Source organism: Schistocerca gregaria, chromosome X (genome assembly GCF_023897955.1).
Source record: "Schistocerca gregaria isolate iqSchGreg1 chromosome X, iqSchGreg1.2, whole genome shotgun sequence".
In the NCBI taxonomy this organism is placed as follows: domain Eukaryota; kingdom Metazoa; phylum Arthropoda; class Insecta; order Orthoptera; family Acrididae; genus Schistocerca; species Schistocerca gregaria.
This window is the reverse complement of record NC_064931.1, coordinates 513,142,743-513,160,887: the sequence shown is the minus strand read 5'-3', so window position 1 is coordinate 513,160,887 and position 18,145 is coordinate 513,142,743. Positions and strand designations below refer to the sequence as shown.

Below are 18,145 nucleotides of genomic sequence, written 5' to 3'. Positions count from 1 at the left end.
GTTCTATAGCTGCCTATCCATTTCAACCTCATATCTATACATAATGTAGCACATCATCTGCAACACAGGCAAAATCTGTATTGGAAATTTTAGACCTAACCTCAAAAAATTACATGTTCATGTGAGAAAGGTGGCATATGTCAATTCTGATGCTTAAAGTTACAGTAATGAATCTCTTTTTGGGTTGGTATTATAGGTGGACATTAGCTGTCTATGAATTATTACTACTGCTTGCTGGCACATTTATGCCAGCAGGACTCTGATTCTTTTATATGAGGTGTATGTATTTCCACTTTTCAGTGCTTTAGGTGTTCAAAGTATCTTATTCTAAAATGTGTTTTAGAGTTTCAATAATATGCTGAATGACAGTCATTAAAGATTAATTGCATGTCTCTTTTGCTGAATTTACTTGAAATTGTGCAGATTGTTTTTAATCTTGTTTTTCAATGTCTCCACAGTTCACTGAGTATGTAACAGAACATTTATCTCTTAATCTCATGTATCTGTAAAACACATCTGGTTATTTCACTGAGGAAAGAGTGTACAGTTTGAACAGATGAAGTGTACAGATAGTGTGTACAGTTAGAATAGACTGTAACCTCATGATGCCACCAAAAAGTAACAAAGGAGATCAGATGCACTGTGACCAAGCTGCTGGTCAATGTTATCGGGTGACTGCATCTGGTGACAATTGTCAGTGCCACTTGACCACAGCCTAAAATTTACATCCTACCCTGCACAACACTATGCACAGTGTGTTTTTGTACCCTCCTTGTTAAGAGCAGCCCAATCAATTTTTAAATCAAGAAACTTTCAAGTTAAACCAGTGTCTTAACACATTACATAAATCACTCCAGCTTGCACTCTGCATAATCCTTCCATAACTGCATGTGAAATCATTAATTAGCCTGCAGAGTAAATTTTAAAACAGAAAATGTTAACTTATTGCAAATGCCCTCACAAAGATATGTTTCTTACCCTCTTGCACAATTCCGGTAGAAAAGTTTCCACACTGGTGTATAATTACAAATCTTAAGAAATACTTTTTACTGTCTTTTCTTTGGCTTCTTAAAACTTGTTATAGCATTCTCCTGTCTGAATAGTAGAACAATACCATTTCAAATCTTCTTAGAAACTGCTTAAAATTTTCTAATGGTAACCTGTGTACTCTACCTTTTATGAAGCAGTACCTTGAATGAGCTCCACTGTGTTGTAAATAACTTTTCAAACCCACAGCTCCTTTCACAAATATTATAATCTTCTGAATTTTTTATCTGGTTTCCCGAGTTTAAAGGTGCTCTGACATGCCAATACATCAAAGGTGTTTTCACCTCATAATTCATTTAATCATGCAAGAAGATTTTTTCACAATTTTTCAGTCCAGCTGAATTTTAGCGCATTATACTAAATATGTGACACCATTTCACTTTCTGTGCTCTGCTTGAAATTTCAGTATATATTATTACTGTCCATCAGAGGCTATGATGTTGACACTTATCACAAACATTCTACACATTTCTGTTCTTGAGAAAGAAAGCATGGAGCCACACAAAAGCTGAAACATGCAGCTGATAGTATTTGAAGAACATCTGTAGTTACAAAAAAGTATCTGATTTGGCAAATGCATTGCAATAGGTCATTAATTTTAGAATCTCCTTTATTTATAATAATGAATTGTGTCTGAGCACATACATACCCAATGCTGCAATTTCCCATAATGTAACACCGAAAGACCAGACATCACTTTTGCTCACAAAATAGCGACCACGGAATATTTCTTGAGCTGTCCATCGAGTGTAATCTGGAACCTACAATTACACAGGGTATTCATCACTAATTGAAAATTCACTGTTTAATATGATGATGTTGCATATGTGAAACTCAATTCATGAAGATGGCTGTATGTTACAGCTATCATTAAACAAAGTACAAACTTTGGTCATGAAATGTCCTTGGTGGAATGCAAATAATGGAAAGAGCAGAAGTACCAACTCACCATATAAAACTTTCTGGCAGATTAAAACTGTATGCTGGACTGAGACTCGGAGTTGGGACCTTTGCCTTCTGTGGGCAAGTGTTCTGCTGACAGAGCTACCCAAGCACGACTCCCTCATAGCTTTACTTCTGACAGTATCTCACCTCCTAACTTTCAAATTTCACAGAAGTTCTCCAGCAAAATCTGTAGGACTAGCACTCCTGGAAGAAAGGATACTGCGCAGACATGGCTTAGCCACAGTGTGGAGGATGTTTCACATGAAAACTTCTCTGAAGTTTGGAAGGCAGAAGATGAGGTACTCGTGGAAGTAAAGCTGCGAGGACAGATCATGACTTGTGCTTGGATAGTTGGTAGAGCAATTGCCTGCAAAAGGCAAAGGTCCCAAGCCCCAGTCTTGCCTGACACACAGTTTTAATCTTCCAGGAAGTTTCATATCAGTGCACATCCTGTTGCAGAGTGAAGCTTTCATTTTGGAAACTCAACCTATAATTGATGTGTTGAGTCATCAATAGGAACATAAACTAACCCAAAAATTGTGCTAAGCTTTTGGACGATGTCCTTCTTCACAACTAACTACAGAATACATTTGACATTGAAGATTAGCAGTATTTACAGTCCAGTCTGTTCAGTCAACAGGCTGTTTTTAACATATGAAGTTCTTGATATTACCCCTTAACAACCACTAATAATCAGTTTCACTGAAATCATTGTTGCAAAGCAAGTGAGATAAATTAACAGAAGCTGAACTCAAATCTCACTGTAGTATTCTTAGTGTAAATTTAATAATGATCACAATCAAGTTACCAAAGAGATCATTTTTCAAAATGTCACTGCTGATTACTGTTCACCTGTTAAGCTGAGGGGATGCTTCATCTGCAATTATCACTTATTGACAAGGCACAGAATAGTAACAGTAAAAAGAAGATATGCTTTTATGTTTCATAATACAGGATTCGTTTTCATGAAAAGGCAATTAGGACAGATACTTGAAAAAGTGTGCACATAAATGCTATTACAGTATATGTGTCTTACAATGTGAGCTACAACATCTATGGATATCAGTTATACCTTAGCCTAACATACATCTACAAAAATCAAATTCTCCTCCCCCTTCTCACTCTATGAATAACCTAGCTCAAAAACATGTTCCGTTCTCTACACTTTCCTAGCTCTGTCTTTATTCCTTACTTAACATGGTGCCATGGCCCGCACTGCTAGAAATTCGACTATTGTTTTTAGGGAAATCTTCCCCGGGTGCTTGATCTCTTGGTACAGGACATTCCATGGCCTGCACACATGTAAGATTTAAATCCATATAACTACTTTTTGTGAGGCTGCCTCAAGACAGAGGTGTACGAACATTGACCCAGGACCTTACAAACCATGAAGAATGCAATATGCCTTGAAGTAGGCTGCATGCTTCACAAAGTAATGTGGAACTTCAGAAGCTGGCTGCAGCAGTGCATTAACAATGAAGGACATCACTTGCAACAGCTGTTGTTTAAAACATCACGAAATTAACTTCCAGTTGTACCCTCATGATGCCAAAATATAGTTTTGTTCTACAATGTTTCTTTATTTTTTTAAATTTACCTTCAAAGTTAGGGATACTTCACTGTTCTACCCCACAGCTTTAAAGCTGTTTCTTAATAATAGATTGCCATATGTTAAAAGGACCTTAGCCATTCCAGCCTAGTTTTGAGAAAACTAACAAAAATGTAATTACACTTAGATCATTCTTATTTCCACGAATCACTATGATTTTAGAAAGCATTGCTTGTGCAAAACTCAGCTTGCGTTTTTCTCACACAACATGTCCTGAACAATTAATGAAGGGCACAGGCAGACGCCATATTGCTAGATTTCCAGAAGGCGTGTGACACAGCACCCCGCTGCAGGCTGTTAAAGAAGTTAGCAGCATATGGAATAAGTTCAGACATATGTGAGTAACTCGAAGACTTCTTAAGTTATAGAACCCAGTATGTTGTCCTCGATGGAGGGTGTTCATCAGCAGGGAAGTGTGAAACACAGTTAGTTATTACCTTTACTCCTTCCATTATTTATATTCCACCCAGGACTCTCCATTAACATATTTAAAATCAATTTTCCATGCCCAAAGAATTATGGCACTAATTGCTTTATTTTATGTTCTGTTTTCCACTTTCATTCAGGCCTCAATAAAACAGACAAGCTGCCGATAATACAAGAGCCTGAGAGAAAAATTGTGAATGATAGTACAATTATGAACTACTATTTGAGAAATAACTAAAATAAAGTTGTGCCATTTGAACTGAATTAATGTTGACAATACAAGAGACCTACTGAGTCAGCCAATTAGGTACTCTTTTTCTGTATCTTTAGGAACTACTTTTTTTCTCTTTCTGTCCCATAACTCACTGAAAAGAAAATTTAAATTGAAGGGATGTACGCATCTAAGTACTTTAAATTCAGTTGTTTGCCTCATACTCAATGTTATGTGGCCTGAAATAACATCAAGTTTCTTATTAAACTCAATGTGGCTCTTATAGCAAGCTACAAATACAGTTCTGATATCTGCAAGGTGACCATTCATCAAATGGCATTTTCAACAATGCATGTAACATAATAGGAAGTACACTATCATGGTGCTGAATGTCCAGAAACTTAAATGCTAATAACGAAAATTGATTCAGCTACTGATTCTCACACTTCTTTTTTTTTTAGTAGATTTTCATCGAACTAGACATCTGTATCAGTGGTATATCATCATAGAAGGCAGGAAGATTACAGTTTAATGTCTTGTCAACAATGCACACATCATGAACAGGGCATAAGGTTGGACTCGGGAAGAAAATAGGCTATGTCCTTTCAAAGGGACCATTCCAGATCTTGCCCTAAGTGATTTAGGGAATTCACAAAAAACCTAAAACTCGACAGCCATAAGGGGATTTGCAGTGCCATCCTACTTGTCCAGTGCCTTATCACTGCATCATTTCACTCAATTACAGTACCTTCTTTACAGTTCTTCTTACAGTTCTGCCTAACTACTATTTCTTACAATCCCAGCTTGTAAAACAAACTTTATAGACCTGGTGCCAGAAGAGTCATTTTAATCAGGTACTCACCGTAAACTCTTAATAAAGTAGCCCACATGAATCACAGTGGCAGTAAGACTTTAGAGTCTTCTTAATGTTCTTACTGTAATAAAATACACTGAGATCTTGTCTCTTACCCATTTTGTGATCATCTATCATTTGTTGTGCTTGCACACATTCTGATGACATCACGGTAATGTGCTGAGCAAAATTGTTCCATAAGAATATGTGCAACAGGAAATAAACATACCAGTTTTGGACTGAGGCCATATAATGAAAATACATGAACTGGACACTATCAGAAATGCTACTTTGACAGATAAAAGATGGCAAATTATATGCATTCGTTAATCACTGAAATCCACAAAGTCGAGGGGTTGCAATATTGGCTGTATCTCCGAACACTGGTGAATGTGTAAATGCGAATGTGATGCCTTCTTCACATGTGGCACTGTTGTTTTACTATAAGACTATATCTGTACTATGAGGCATCTACAACCAGGCTGCATGTAGCTATGAAATATTTCTGCCACACACTATTAAAAGTCGGAAGTCAATTTCACCGTCAACAACTTCATAAGCTAAGCCACCTGACCTGTCCTACTTTAAGTGTCCATTTTTTTCTGAAACGTCCCAAAAGGCATCTTCCAGATAAGATATGACATGGGACTAATTTTAGTATGTGATTTTTGTCAAATATTAGCAGATGCTTCAATGCAGTTACATGTGTGATTAGCTGTTAAATGTAAAAAAAAAAAAAAAAAAAAAAAAAAAAAAAAAAAAAAAAAACCACCCACAGAAGCAGGTGTTACACGAACATGTAGGAGAAATTTATATCACATAAAAAAATGAAAGCAAGCTAAGCTACTCACACAGTGTACATGTAAGGTCAAAGGCAGATTAAGAGCTGCTTAAAAGGGTGTCATTTGCGATAAGGAATTATGACTCTTTCGCTGTCCACTTTCCTAGCTCACAAGAAATTTTCTTCCTCATTTCCACCCTACAAATTGTTAGCTTAGTAGTTGTTTCCATTTGCTTCTCTGGGGCATGATAGGACTTTCACTTCTTCCTATATTTGGATATTTGTGGTATGTTATTATGGGACCAAACTGCTAAGGTCACCAATCCCTAGGGTTACACACTACTTAACCTAACTTAAACTGACTTACGCTAAGGACAACACACACCCATGCCTGAGGGACAACTTGAACCTCCGACGGGGGAATCTGCACAAACCATGGCAAGGCACCTAAGACTGCGCAGCTACACCACGTGGCCTTCTTCCTATACTCGATGCAGCAATATAAGAGTCCCAACAACTGGCAGTGTTGTTGCAAGCTTTCAAATATGAAGCACAAAAAGCTGCTAGCAGTACTAAATCTATTGCCATAGTGACATACAGATCGATTGAGTTAGATATGCCGAGTATACCATAACTGTTGAGGCTCTTTGTTTGTCACATGGATTATAGTATCTACAATAGTTTTCAATATTTAACATTATTAAAATCAGATGGTTTTTGTTGGGACTGATGTGAGAGAGACTTTATAAAGATATGATGGCAGACAGAGATTGAGAAATTTATTTAGCTCACTTACAATTCCATTTTTTGTGTACTGGGCAATTCCAAATCCACAAACTTTTGGTATCATTCCATCAGCCATTAAAATATTTCGCGCACACAACTGTTTGTGTAAAATCTGAAACAAAAACAAATGAAATTTAACTTGGAAATCTTAAATTTAATTACTGTCGACTAACGTTCATATGCAGCTACACTTCAAAGGTGTTGATTAAAACATCATTTACTGAATTTAATGACTAGTAATGGAGAAAGATCTTCAACTGCCGGTACATAATCTAACAAGTGCAAAAAATTATACATGACAAACACAATATTTTATCATTTTCACGCATGTCTTGCAATTAGTAAAGCTTGATTCACACAATACAGAAATACGTAAATGGAAAAGTTTATCGTAACAATTGTAGCATATCATAACAACATGTTAACAAGTAACGCACTGTTATTTAACTTGGAACGGAATGATTTTTATGTTAATTTTTATTATATATAATAAGTTGGAACACTGCTGTGGTGACACTATGCAATGGAATCTACTATTGTCGCTGATAGCACAGGCTGCTGACATACCTACATTACCTCCGAGCAAACGGACTCGCCCGACCCATGTCACCAGAGTGCACGCAATCGAGGGAAAAACAGTCACTTGTGAGCGAGCTGTCTAACGTAACGGTGTCACTATGTTTTCAAACACTGGATGAGACATGGGCCACATCGTACGAACCAAAACTGAAATGCCAATCTGATGAATGGTGTCATTATGGGTCGCCATGAAAGTCGAAAGTGCATCAGAGCCCCAGTATGGTGAAAGATAAGGTGATTCTCGTGTACGACTGTGATAGTGTTATTCTAACACATTACATTCCTCCATGGCAGACCGTCAATGTACAGTATTACTGTTCTTTTTTGGAGCATCACTTGCAACCAGTTTTGCGAAAGAAGCTACGACACTTTCTGCGCAACCCACCCATCAATTTGCATGACAATGCGTAGGCGCATACAGCACAAGCTGTGGCTGCTCTGTTCCGTTGATGGGACTGGCAAGTACTGTACCATCCACCATACTCCCCGGACTTAAGTTCTTGTGACTTTGATTTGATTCCAAAAATGAAGGAACAACTTCGTGGCATTCGCTTCAGAACTGTCACAGAGAGTCAACAGGCAGCAGACCGCTCCATTCGCACCATCAACAGAACAGGCTCTGCTAACGGTGTACTATGCCTTCCACATTGCTGGCAGCAGGTTCTACACAATGTTGGTGACAACTTTGAAGGACAGTAACATGTGCAAACATGTAACTCTTTTGTATCGTTTGTGAATAAATAATAGCCACTATTTAAGTTCCAACCCTTGTATTTCAAACTCCAGTCACATTACCAGTTCCATCTCGCATTGTGTGTATCTCTACAGGCCCCTTCAGTTAATGAATTACTATGTAATGCATTCCTACAATCTGATAACGAATTGGTAAAAAGTTCAAACTGTTACTGACTCCATTTGTGTAACTTGAGGTTCAAATGGCTCTGAGCACTATTGGACTTAACATCTGAGGTCATCAGTCCCCTAGAACTTAGAACCACTTAAACCTAACCAACCTGACACAGGATTCGAACCTGCGACCATAGCAGTCGCTCATTTCCAGACTGAAGTGCCTACAACTGCTCGGCCACACCGACCGGCTGTGACTTGAGGCTGAAATGTACAATTTTAGAAAACTTACAAGACAGTCACAGTGCTTCACTAAAGCAGTATTTCTGGCATGTATAAGTTTGTGTCATATGTTAATGTTTGAAGATGAGTGGGCTTCTTCCTTTGTTTGCAATTCTCTCTCTCGTTCTTTCTTTAGAATTACATATCACTAATAGCAGGTGGTCAATTATGAAACGAAAGTGTCTTTGATAACTCACCTCGTCTAAAAATTGAGTCTGACATACATAAAAGTTGAGATTAAACACATTTCTTCTTCACAGTGCCTCTTATTCCAGGGGGCAACATTTTACTTGGAAAATTATAACATGCACAAGGTAAAATAATAACATACTGCTTTTATTACACTGTTTTTCAGTACTGCATACTCTAATGCATAAATGGCCCATTCAGGGTGTATCAAAACATACAACCAAATCTTAAGGACATACTTCCCACTCATACAAGATGACAATATGTTAAATGGACACAGATCCAGACACACTTTTTTTCCATGTCAGTACTCATTTTCTACACCTCTTAATGCACAACAGAGGAACCAAAAGGCTTTTTTTATGAAATACTTCACATTAACTGCTAGAAGATGGGCTTTTATTAGTGTGACAAAACGTGCACTTTCAACACAAGAGAACTCCTCATTTCATATGCATACTGGCTTCTAAATAATAGGTTCTGCTGTGTATTGGCCACTTGCCAACCAGCATGTGGCCAAACTTCAAGCATCACATGCCACAACCAGCCCAAGTGCCTGCAAGCCAAACAATCATCTGTACTTGCCTTTCATGTTAGTAAGCATTCCTGTCACCAACAGCAAGTCAATTTGTTGTCCACAGTATCTTAGGTAGTCACCACATGAGGTGCCTTGTTTGCTGCCAGCAGAGCAAGCATCTACGAGTGTGGCGTTGCAATTGCAGACACTATTTTACCTCCACAAGGCTCCATGCTCGCTAGCAGGTTATGCTGTATCCGTTACCTAGGGAGTGCACTCTCAAGTTACATCAACTACTGCCATGGTTTCTCAATTTGCTGATGGCACCAGCTTCATTGTGAAGGATCTTGTGTGTAGTATTGAAACAGTAACAAATAATGTATTTCATGAAATAAGTTTGTGGCTTGTGGAAAATAACTTGATGCTAAATCACAGTAAGACTCAGTTTTTACTGTTTCTAACTCACAATTCAACAAGAACCGATAGTTTGATCAGACAGAATGGACATATTATTAGTGAGACGGAACAGTTCAAGTTCCTAGGCGTTCGGATAGATAGTAAGCTGTTATGGAAAGCCCATGTACAGGATCTTGTTCAAAAACTAAATGCTGCTTGATTTACCATAAGAACCGTATCTGAAATAAGTGACACTTCAACACGAAAAGTAGTCTATTTCGCATATTTTCATACGCTTATGTCGTATGGTATTATTTTTTGGGGTAATTCTTCTGATTCAAAAAGGGTATTTTTGGCTCAAAAACGGGGCTGTTCGAGCTATATGTGGTGTAAGTTCGAGTACCTCTTGTCGATCCCTACTCAATAGTCTGGGAATTCTGACACTGCCCTCACAGTATATATTTTCTTTAATGTCATTTGTTGTTATCAACATTAGCCTATTCCCCAGAGTTAGCAGCTTTCACTCAGTTAATACTAGGCAGAAATCAAATCTGCATGTGGAATGCACTTCCTTGACTCTTGTGCAGAAAGGAGTGCAGTATTCTGCTGCATCCATTTTCAATCAGCTACCACAAGAACTCAAAAATCTTAGCAGTAGCCCAAACTCTTAAGTCTAAACTAAAGAGTTTCCTCATGGCTCACTCCTTCTATTCTGTCGAGGAGCTCCTGGAAGAGCTGAAAAATTAAGCAAATTCTAGTGTTACATTGTTTATTTTCTTTATTTAAACTTACGGCTTGTCACCTGAATATTTTTTTTCATATATATTTCATTTTATCTGTTTCTAATATCGTGTTATAATTTCATGTATTGACTCGTTCCATGACCATGGAGACTTCTCCTTAATTTGGTCCCACGAAACAATAAATAAATAAATAAACCCAGGACAAAGTTGTAGCCATCCCGCCAACCTGGGACTACCTTCTATGTAATAACTTGGAGTTGTAAGTCTTCTTGTCATTGTCACGTATAATTGGCCTCAACAATCAGGTATCCAGAACATAGTATCATGGCCAACTAGTGTTTTTGGATTCAGAGACCATCATTTGACAGTGTGGTCTTTCAGACTTATTAGACTTTCTGTTACTTTTCCGTGAATTTGTGATTCTGTAAGGTACACTATTAGTACTTTGGTTATCATAACTGGAAGTGTTTCATCAAGAGAGATTTGAGGAAAATTGCTTTTGTGTTCAATCCTTGTCATTGTTTCAAAAACAAAAAATTTACTTTTATGTTATTATTAATAAACTTGTTGTGGGTTCTTTACCTGGGTGTGAATCTCTTCATATTGACCTCAGCAACGTATATACCAAATTACAAAACATGTGGATAGGAAAAGGTGAATGAATTCCCTCCTCTCCATATTCTCTGGACCCCAAACTCGATGTGTTGAGGTATTTGAGAGCTTTTGTGTATTAAATCCCAGTATAAGATGTAACATTCCCATAGTGCAGAAGGCTACCAAACCATATACAATCAGCTCATCTGGGATTTAATGTGATGGTCAGCTGATGCATGTATCAATGCTAATGGAGGGCATTTTGTACATTTCATGTAAGAAGGAGTTTCATGTGATGGGCTAGTATGTTCTGCACACTTTTCATCATTAATGTACTATGAACAGTTACAGAAAATGAATTCTAACATTAAAATACAGGGCATCTAAACCCATATCCATGTACCATATTTTCCTAATTTATGTGTGACTAATGTGGCCATGCCTTTTTGTTACATTTTACATAAAGAGTGAATACCTGTAAATTCTCTCATTCCATAACATAACAACATATTGTGCAGATAAGCAACGGAGCATACAATTAAGAAACAAACCAGTTCAGACTCAATTACAGTATCTTTTCTACGGCTACTACCTATAGTACAACAACATAACAAGACACCAGGAGAAAGGTTCAACTATAAGTACACAACATTACATCCACTTGAAAATTTATATGCCAACACAAATTATAGAGGCATTAGTTTTATCAAGATCTTTTTGTATAACACACCACAGTCTTACAGAAACTTGTTTTACAGTTTCATAAAAGGCATGGAAAACTGCCACATGTTCACAGTTAGCTACCATGATATTTCATTTCAGAATCTCATGACAATATTCAGGTACAAAACGGGATATTTTCAGAGGACTTTAGATCAAATTATTGTGGCAGTAAGTTATGTACATTCAGCAATTTTCCCAAAATTTGATGCAACAATTAATAAAGGAGGAAGGGTTTTAAGCTCACAGCTCCTTTTATGTCTAAAGCTATGTCCTGGTTCAAATATGGCACTATAACTGCTGAAATGAATATTATATCTCCATCCAACACCATTGAAGATGCAGGGATGTTTGAACTGAAGCCATATGGGGTGCAGTGGGGCCTAGGGGATTGGGCACATGCCAACAGGGCCATTGTTAGAAATTGTTGCACTGTACAAAGTCTCTGGTGAAAGGAAAATGATAAAACCACCAATGCAGCAAGCCAAAACAGCTTTGTCTGTTCTATTAAGGCATTCATTATGCACCAAAAACTGTTTGCCCCTTAAACTGGTTTATAATAATTTTGGTTCCGTTTACTGGTGGTACTTTTATTGATACATTGCAACCATGTGCAAATAAGACTAGTGACTGATCACTCACTCTTGTAATGAACATTTAATGAAACACTTAGCAATATATTCAATTGGTGCTGAGGACCAAGACGTGTGCATGAACTGAAACATCATGGATTGAGAAGTACTGATGTGGCAACAAAAGGTAGAACTCCAGAACAAAAACTGCAGCTGCAATTGACAATGGAGAAACAAGAGCAACAGCAACAGCAGCAGCAGCAGCAGCAGCAGCAGCAGCAGCAAAAAACAACAACATCTGGAACAGCACCAACTGCAGTACAACAAGCTGTTACAACACCTGACACAAAAGATAGGCACTACACGTTCACTCCCCCCCCCCCCCCCCCCCTCCCCTACAACCCCCAACCCCCTCCGCCCATACAACTTTCTCAAGTTTCAACATGTCAAAGGAGAGCTGGGAAACTTATGTCCGTCATTTTTTGCTATATTTCCAGGTAAGTGATATTAATGACCCTATTTGTCAAACCAAAGTACTATTTTCTTATAGTAATGAGTACATAAGGTGGACTAAAAGTTGTAACCTCCTGTGCATCCTAGTAGTTAGCCATTTTCTGATATATGCACTTTGCTGTCTGAACATTATGGGCACCAAATGCATTTACTACCTGCTCGCCTACTATTCAATCAGCACTATAAGAAAAGTGGTCAAGTCATACACATCCTGCATGGCTGACTTACAGAGTCTTAGCTGGCAATGTAGTTTTAAATGTCAAGCCCACGACATGTAATATATTGAACCTTTGATCTGAAACATAGTAATGGAATCTGTGCCTAATCACAGAGCAGGCACCAAGCCATTAAGCAAATCAGATCCAAAACTTAGCGATGTTCTAAAAATTGCTCAGTCATTTCGGATAACATTGGCCACAATTAGAGCACTGACAATGGCATCAAATAAGGTAGTATCCCGCAACACTGTTTCCAGCAAATCACTGGATGAAGATAGTTCATTCTCCAGTGCTGACACACCATCATAGAACAAAGTGACACCATATACCACAGTAATAGAGAAGCAGCAGCGAGTACTAAAACCCCGTCAACACTGGTAAGTACAAAGTTGATTCCATTCAGCAGATACGACTTCAATTAAGCACCAGTCCATCACCAAATTGTCAAATACCTGTTTCATATTAAACAATGTAGTGTAAATCATGTGAGTCAAGCCTGGACTGTTTTGACAAGCATAGCCACAAACACTGAAGACAGCAGAACACAGCATTCAATGTGTGCACCAAGAGAGAACACCTGGCCACTGTTTGTATGGTCCGCTAAGTGGCAATGCCAGAACACAATGTCACTTTGCAGCATCAGGCTGGTGCCCTTAGCGGATGTGGGAACTCTCAGTCAGTTATTAATCGTGCTGGGCATCATCGCTAGCAAAGCGCAGTTCCAGGGAGATGCGAGATTGGCAGTGTCTCTCATCAGTTGTGACACATACAAGCATCCGGGCCTTGCACCGTTACAATCAGCTCACCAGTGAGTGATTTCACACAGAGAACAAATGATACCATTACAAGGCCATATTATGGTGCAACCTAAGTGCAAAAGCATATGTAGTACACTAATTTCCTTAGTAGTAGCTTCACCTGTGCTCCTAATATTTTTGCACCTGATGCTTTTTTGCTGTTTGGTTCCAGATTAAGAAAAATAAAAATCTAATCCTGCATTCCATACTGCACAATGATCTGGCAGCATTATGTCAAGATTATAAACAATTACAGTATTGTGAAAAGGATAGATTACTATTCGCCATAGAGTGGAGATGAAGTGTCACTGATAGGCACAATGAAAAGTCTGTCAAACAAGTAAGCTTTTAGCCAAAAAGGTCTTCATCAGAATTAGACAACACACACACATACACTCAAGCAAATGCATATCTCTCTCTCTCTCTCTCTCTCTCTCTCTCTCTCTCTCACACACACACACACACACACACACACACACACAAATCACAGTCTGACTGCTGGCTGCCAAATCCTCCACTCAGTCACAGCTTTACAGACATCATCTAGTGCCAGTCACCATATGGAAGTTAGTAATAATGGAACTGTTAGTCAACTGAACCCATTAATGATCACAATTAAGAAACCTAATGGGTCTATACGTATATAAGATCTAGCACATGCTTATCTGTAGTTGCCATTTGACATGAAAACTGAGCAGATCCCTGTAGCAAATGAGGTTTATGAAATGTATAGGTACTACAGATTACATTTTGGAATTACAAGTGCAGCAGTCACATTTTAAGGGTTCTTGGAACAACTCATAAACGGAATCCCTCAATGTGTAAACTACCTGGATTATCTTTTAACAGGGAGCGTATGAAAGTACCACATTAAAAATTTACAAGCACTCTTTAACTGGCTCACTTCTAACGGGTTATGCTATAATTTGGATAAATGTAGTTTCTTTCTTAAATATGTAAAACACATTAAATAAAGTAGGGTTCAAATCAACAGTGAAATAGTGGCATCAAAAAAATCTTCCATGTCCAAAAACCTGAAACAAATACAGTACTATTATTTCTGGGGAAAGTAACACATAGCAAATTCATACCTCAGATGATATATCCCCTCAACTAGCTATGTCAAAGAAGTGTGAGTTGATAGTGGTCTACTGTTTTCCAGGCAGCTTTCACACATTTAAAAAAGTGCTTAAGGTATGTTCCCTGTCTTTGCAACCCCCGGCCCCAATCCCCATAAGTTAGCCACTGATGCATCACAGCAAATTATTAGGACAGTATGGTTATACAAAAATGCAGATGGCACCAAGCAACCGATTTTGTATGCCTCCAAAATGTTATCAGCAACACAGGCAAACTACTCACAAAGAGAAAAGGATACACTGGCTGTAATTTATAGAGTGAAAATGTCCACATTTACTTATACAACATGAAATTTAATCCAATCATAAGTCACATTACTGTTCATCCTGTTCAACTATTGATTGAAGACCCCATAGAAATCAGTATGAAAACAGTGTCTCACCCTTTTCTTTAGCAATTGGCATTATGACATTCACCTCCAAGTACACTAACCCGGATGTGCTGTCTAACCTACCAGTGGGGCAAGACAAATAATTGTTTTTAACATGAATAGAACTAGATATATTTCCCACCATGGACCATGAAGTAGCCCAATCAATGGGGCAGAACACACTAATTCAAAGACTGTTGTTGCTAGTAAGACATATAGGGCCAGTGCAGTTGCCAAAAACAGCAAATCCGACATATCACAGCTACTTCTTCAATTGATACTGTATAAATGCCAGGGACAGTGTCCTCATGGTGGAAACAGAAAACACAGAAAGTCAAGTCCTCTTTCCATCCTCGCTCTGGACACAAATCCTCCAGCTATTACACCGACTCCAAAGGGGGTGACTTACATGACTGTGTTGGCAAGTTGCCAGACACTAACAAAGAGAGTGTGAGGACAATCCGTTTGTGTCCAACATGAGCCCAGAATTGAGCAGCTGTACCACAGCTGTTTCCACCATAACAAAAAACAGAGCACACTATGAGGGCTGTGGCATACTGATTATGTCAGACATTTCAAAGGTGCAGCGTGGCTATATGACCTCAACATACACCTACACCACAATATGGGCCTTAATGAGCATATCTGCCACAGAGGGAAGAAAGTATGACACCAAACTATCAGCCAATGGCTGACAATATGTCTCATCTAAGGTTGACTGGTTGTTCACTGTAATGACATTTCAAACCTGATCTTTTCTGCATCACAACCACCATCTAACTCAAATGATGAGCAGCTGATTAGAAAATTCACAATCCAGACAACAAAAATGATGCCAATGATGTCATTTTAGGAAGTCTTCAGGAGTTTCCCTTGCACGATATTGATCCACCCCCATCGATATCCACTGTCTGCACAGATATTGCAAATGGCGCAAGCACCATTTGACAGCAGGCCTAAAGTGAATGGCTTGGCAAGGCCCAAGAATGCCACGAAGCACATGAAGTGACACTGTGTGTCATCAGGGGTACCAATTATTTTAAGACACAACTGGCCAAAGCTGGTAAGTGCTGCTCCATAACAAGCTGCAGCTGCAACAGAAAGACAACACCATGCCCCCTAACAGCCACCATATAAGGCCTCCAACTGCCCTGCCCCTAACCAGGCTCATACATCACACCTGCTGCTCCCTCCTCTCTCTCTTACTCCTACATAATATTACGACTTCTATCCCGATGCTCAGTCTGCACAATGGGGACAGGATACCCTTGATAAGTTTATGGAGGTTGAGCTAACCATAATGTGACCCCATAACTAGTGACACCATACATGCTCCTTGAGGCAAGGTAAATTTGAGATAGGCAACTTATTGAAGCTCATGACAGGTTACAGCCCAGAGGTAGTGAAGCCAGATCCCAGCACTGAATGCCTGAAAAGTGCTGTCCATACTGCCACCCTCAGGAGAGGTAGATATCCCACTACCATCACACTACCAGACCCTACCACCATCCTCCTTTCACTCCCTGGTGCCAGAACCATTGGCTGGGCTACCAATGACTCCAGAACAGGCCACCTGCCCATTTGTGCACACAAAGGGAGAGGTATGTTATTTCCCCATTTGGTATGTTATTTAAAACTGATGGAAATACCGAGAAATCCCACCAAACTGGGATATCGCTATGGACTGTATATTGCATACCCCTTCAGAATGGGGTGTAGTGGATACAGTGCACGCCAGCAGGGCCCATTGGCAGAGACTGTTGTGTCGGGCAGGCCTCTGTGACAAGCTGCTTACATAACTGGTGGTACAGCAGAATGAGACCAGTTTGCTCTTTTCTATGAAGCCATCCTTTACATGCCATAAACAGTTTGCCTATGATGAGCCTACCTTGTATTTGGTATTTCACTGTACTACTGACTGGCCTGTTTACACTGGTACAAGGTGACTTCAATCTTGATTACTGGTTGTGAATTGGCTCGCAAATAGTGTGGTACATTTGCTCACCCTGGACAACCATGTGAGAACTAGACTGATTACAGTAAAAGTGCTTTCAGTGGTCACTTTTGTATTGATCCTGTTAGTGGTGCATGTTGTGGTATATTAACGACATAGTGCTGCCTGTGCCTACTATTAAGTCAGCTGTCTCAAGCTAAGTACATGTGAGACAAATTAGTCAATTATCCTCCCAACAGCAAAGAAGCCACTAGAGAACTGAACACAAACAGATACAAAACTACGACAAACACTTGTCGACATCAAACTATTTGGACTCTGTGGCATTTATTAAGGATTCATGTAAAAAGAAAAGCAGCTATCTAAAACATTTATGTCATAAAACCAGAGGCCAAACACAGGACAAGTCCCAAATATTGACATATTTATTTTATACTTTCTTTAAAGAAAAACTCTAAAGGAAGAAGTAACACATCTAGGCAGCTACACATATTTCATTCAAGGTGGTTGCCATTGCTAGTAAAGTGGCCGTATAATAAACCTGAGAATGTTTCTGTTGTAACCAATATGACTGCAAAGAGCATTTCAAGAAGTACGTCTTACCTTCCTAGAGGTGAGGTGATCCATAGCATGTGCAATACCAACAATTACTTCGAGAATGTGTTGCTCAGGAAGTGAACATATTCTTGATTGGGCTTTTTCCAAATGCTGCTGCTGCCTGCTTTCCAGCAAAATGTCTTTCAGGGATGCAGGATGATGCTCCAGTACAACAAACAACATCTCTGGGGTTTCACATAGTCCAACTAAATGGACAACATTCAGGTTTGTGCCCACCCTAATTAAAACATCTAGATCTTTCAACATGTTTTTCCTCAGACCTCCCTCAAGGGAAACATCTGAAACATATTTATTGAACCATTCATTAAACTCATTATGCAAGGCCATATGAGTAATAATACCAATATTTACTGGTTTCCTCCATTAGGAGAAAGAAAGTTTATAATGTAAGGAAGTATTCATCATCATCATTAATGTTAAAGTTACTGAAGACAACATA

The 18,145-nt window shown here is 38.8% G+C and overlaps 1 protein-coding gene across 1 annotated transcript in view; it reads right to left on the bottom strand.

Annotated features, from left to right (window-relative positions):
• LOC126297546 (putative inactive tyrosine-protein kinase Wsck) overlaps window positions 1–18,145 on the bottom strand; it is a 139,883-nt gene that overhangs the window by 22,390 nt on the left and 99,348 nt on the right. Inside the window, exons 8-10 of the mRNA XM_049988467.1 lie at window positions 17,692–17,984; window positions 6,669–6,770; window positions 1,697–1,808 (exon numbers count right to left, since the gene is read on the bottom strand). Of these exons, the coding sequence (XP_049844424.1) occupies window positions 1,697–1,808; window positions 6,669–6,770; window positions 17,692–17,984 (507 nt within the window). The remainder of the gene's footprint in view (window positions 1–1,696; window positions 1,809–6,668; window positions 6,771–17,691; window positions 17,985–18,145) is intronic.